The sequence below is a fragment of the Sphaeroforma arctica genome (assembly GCF_001186125.1).
Source record: "Sphaeroforma arctica JP610 unplaced genomic scaffold supercont1.991, whole genome shotgun sequence".
In the NCBI taxonomy this organism is placed as follows: domain Eukaryota; class Ichthyosporea; order Ichthyophonida; genus Sphaeroforma; species Sphaeroforma arctica.
In genome coordinates, this window is record NW_014039567.1 from 1 (window position 1) to 1,627 (window position 1,627).

Here is a 1,627-nt window from a genome sequence, read left to right on the forward strand (position 1 = left end):
GTGTGTGTGTGTGTGTGTGTGTGTGTGTGTGTGTTACATATATATATATAATATATATATATATATATATATATCTATATGTATGATCGTCCTAAGTATAGACTATTGTATGATTACACAAGGATGTCGGCTTTCCATAGCATTACATAAGTGCCTATTCGTGTCATTTCTATAAACAGCCACACATTATATATAAAGTCACGTCACGGAAGTAAGCGTGCAGATTTAAATATATTTTAGAAATGCCAAGTAGATGGAGATGAATCTCATACACTCGCGTAGCTCGGTACATGCATGCCGTGATGAGCGTATATGTTTTGGAACGGATATAGCCGGTTCGTATAGCCATATGGGTATTAGAAAATGCCTTTCAGATTTGAACTACACACGTTCTCATACATCCATTCATCTTCATGTTTGTCATTGCAGGTTAATGCGGTGTGCGTTGATTCCTCCGGAGAGTTCGTCGCCAGTGCTGGACAGGATGGACAGGTACTTACTAAGACCATTTGAGAGTTCGCGATAGCAATGTATCTTTTCATGTCAATAGGGTCGAAAAATATATATCTGTTGAATTGGCCGAAAACCGTGTATATCAGCGTATATATAGATATGTTTTCATAGATATATATATATATATATTAGATTCCTTTCCTGAGCCGGTCTTTATACTGTAACGCTATGCCGTCGATATACACAGTGTGAGAGGAGTGGGTGTACACCACAATCGTACATCTAGTACCCGGATGTTATACTCTGAGTATGTTCGAAAGTCTCTATATGTAGCCATACAAGTATTGGTGGCCATTTATGAATAAATACAGCAACAAATACATATCTGCTGTTGTGTGCTTTAGGCACAGTCGTTTTACATGTTTTCATGGTAAATGTATGCAGCTGTTACATAGGGTATAAATTGGGTGGATTAGGATGTTCGTGTACACAAGAGATATGTGTTAGCAATATAGGTAAACACGTATGGTAATACCATCTATAATGTGAGTTGGTAGTAGTTCACAGATCGACATGAGCAAATAACCAATACGGGTTCCATTGTGCGGTATTGCTAGCACATTGCCGAAACAGACGTTGCATACTAATATTACATATCTACCAGCAATAATGCTATGAATATATATATATATATATGTGTGTGTGTGTGTGTGTGTGTGTGTGTATGTATGTGTGTGTATGTATGTATGTATGTATGTGTGTGTGTGTGTGTATTCACGCTAAATATATTCAGCTTTCTTTGTAATTCCTAAGCTGCAAATTTTGTATACAGGTGGTTGTGAACAGCCTGTACAGTGATTCTAGCCAGACTACGGCTTCGTTTGGAATGCCACTATATGGCGTGGGGCTGAGTCCTGGTTATGCCAAGGACAACAAGCGCTTCGCTACAGGGGGTGCAGCGGGAAGGCTGACTATGAATGATAAAGGTATAACATATATATATATATTTATATATTTATATATATATTTATATATATATATATATATATATATATATATATATATATATATATATATATATATATATATATATATATATATATATATATATATATATATATATATATATATATATATATATATATATATATATATATATATATATATATATATA

General features: G+C 34.4%; 1 protein-coding gene across 1 annotated transcript in view; it reads left to right on the forward strand.

The window, feature by feature from the left end:
- Window positions 1-1,308: 1,308 nt before the first annotated feature.
- SARC_09577 (hypothetical protein) overlaps window positions 1,309-1,627 on the forward strand; it is a gene marked incomplete at its 3' end in the record, with an annotated part of 13,267 nt that continues 12,948 nt past the window's right edge. The window contains exon 1 of the mRNA XM_014296401.1: window positions 1,309-1,439. Coding sequence (XP_014151876.1) covers window positions 1,340-1,439 — 100 coding nt within the window. The 5' untranslated portion in view covers window positions 1,309-1,339. The remainder of the gene's footprint in view (window positions 1,440-1,627) is intronic.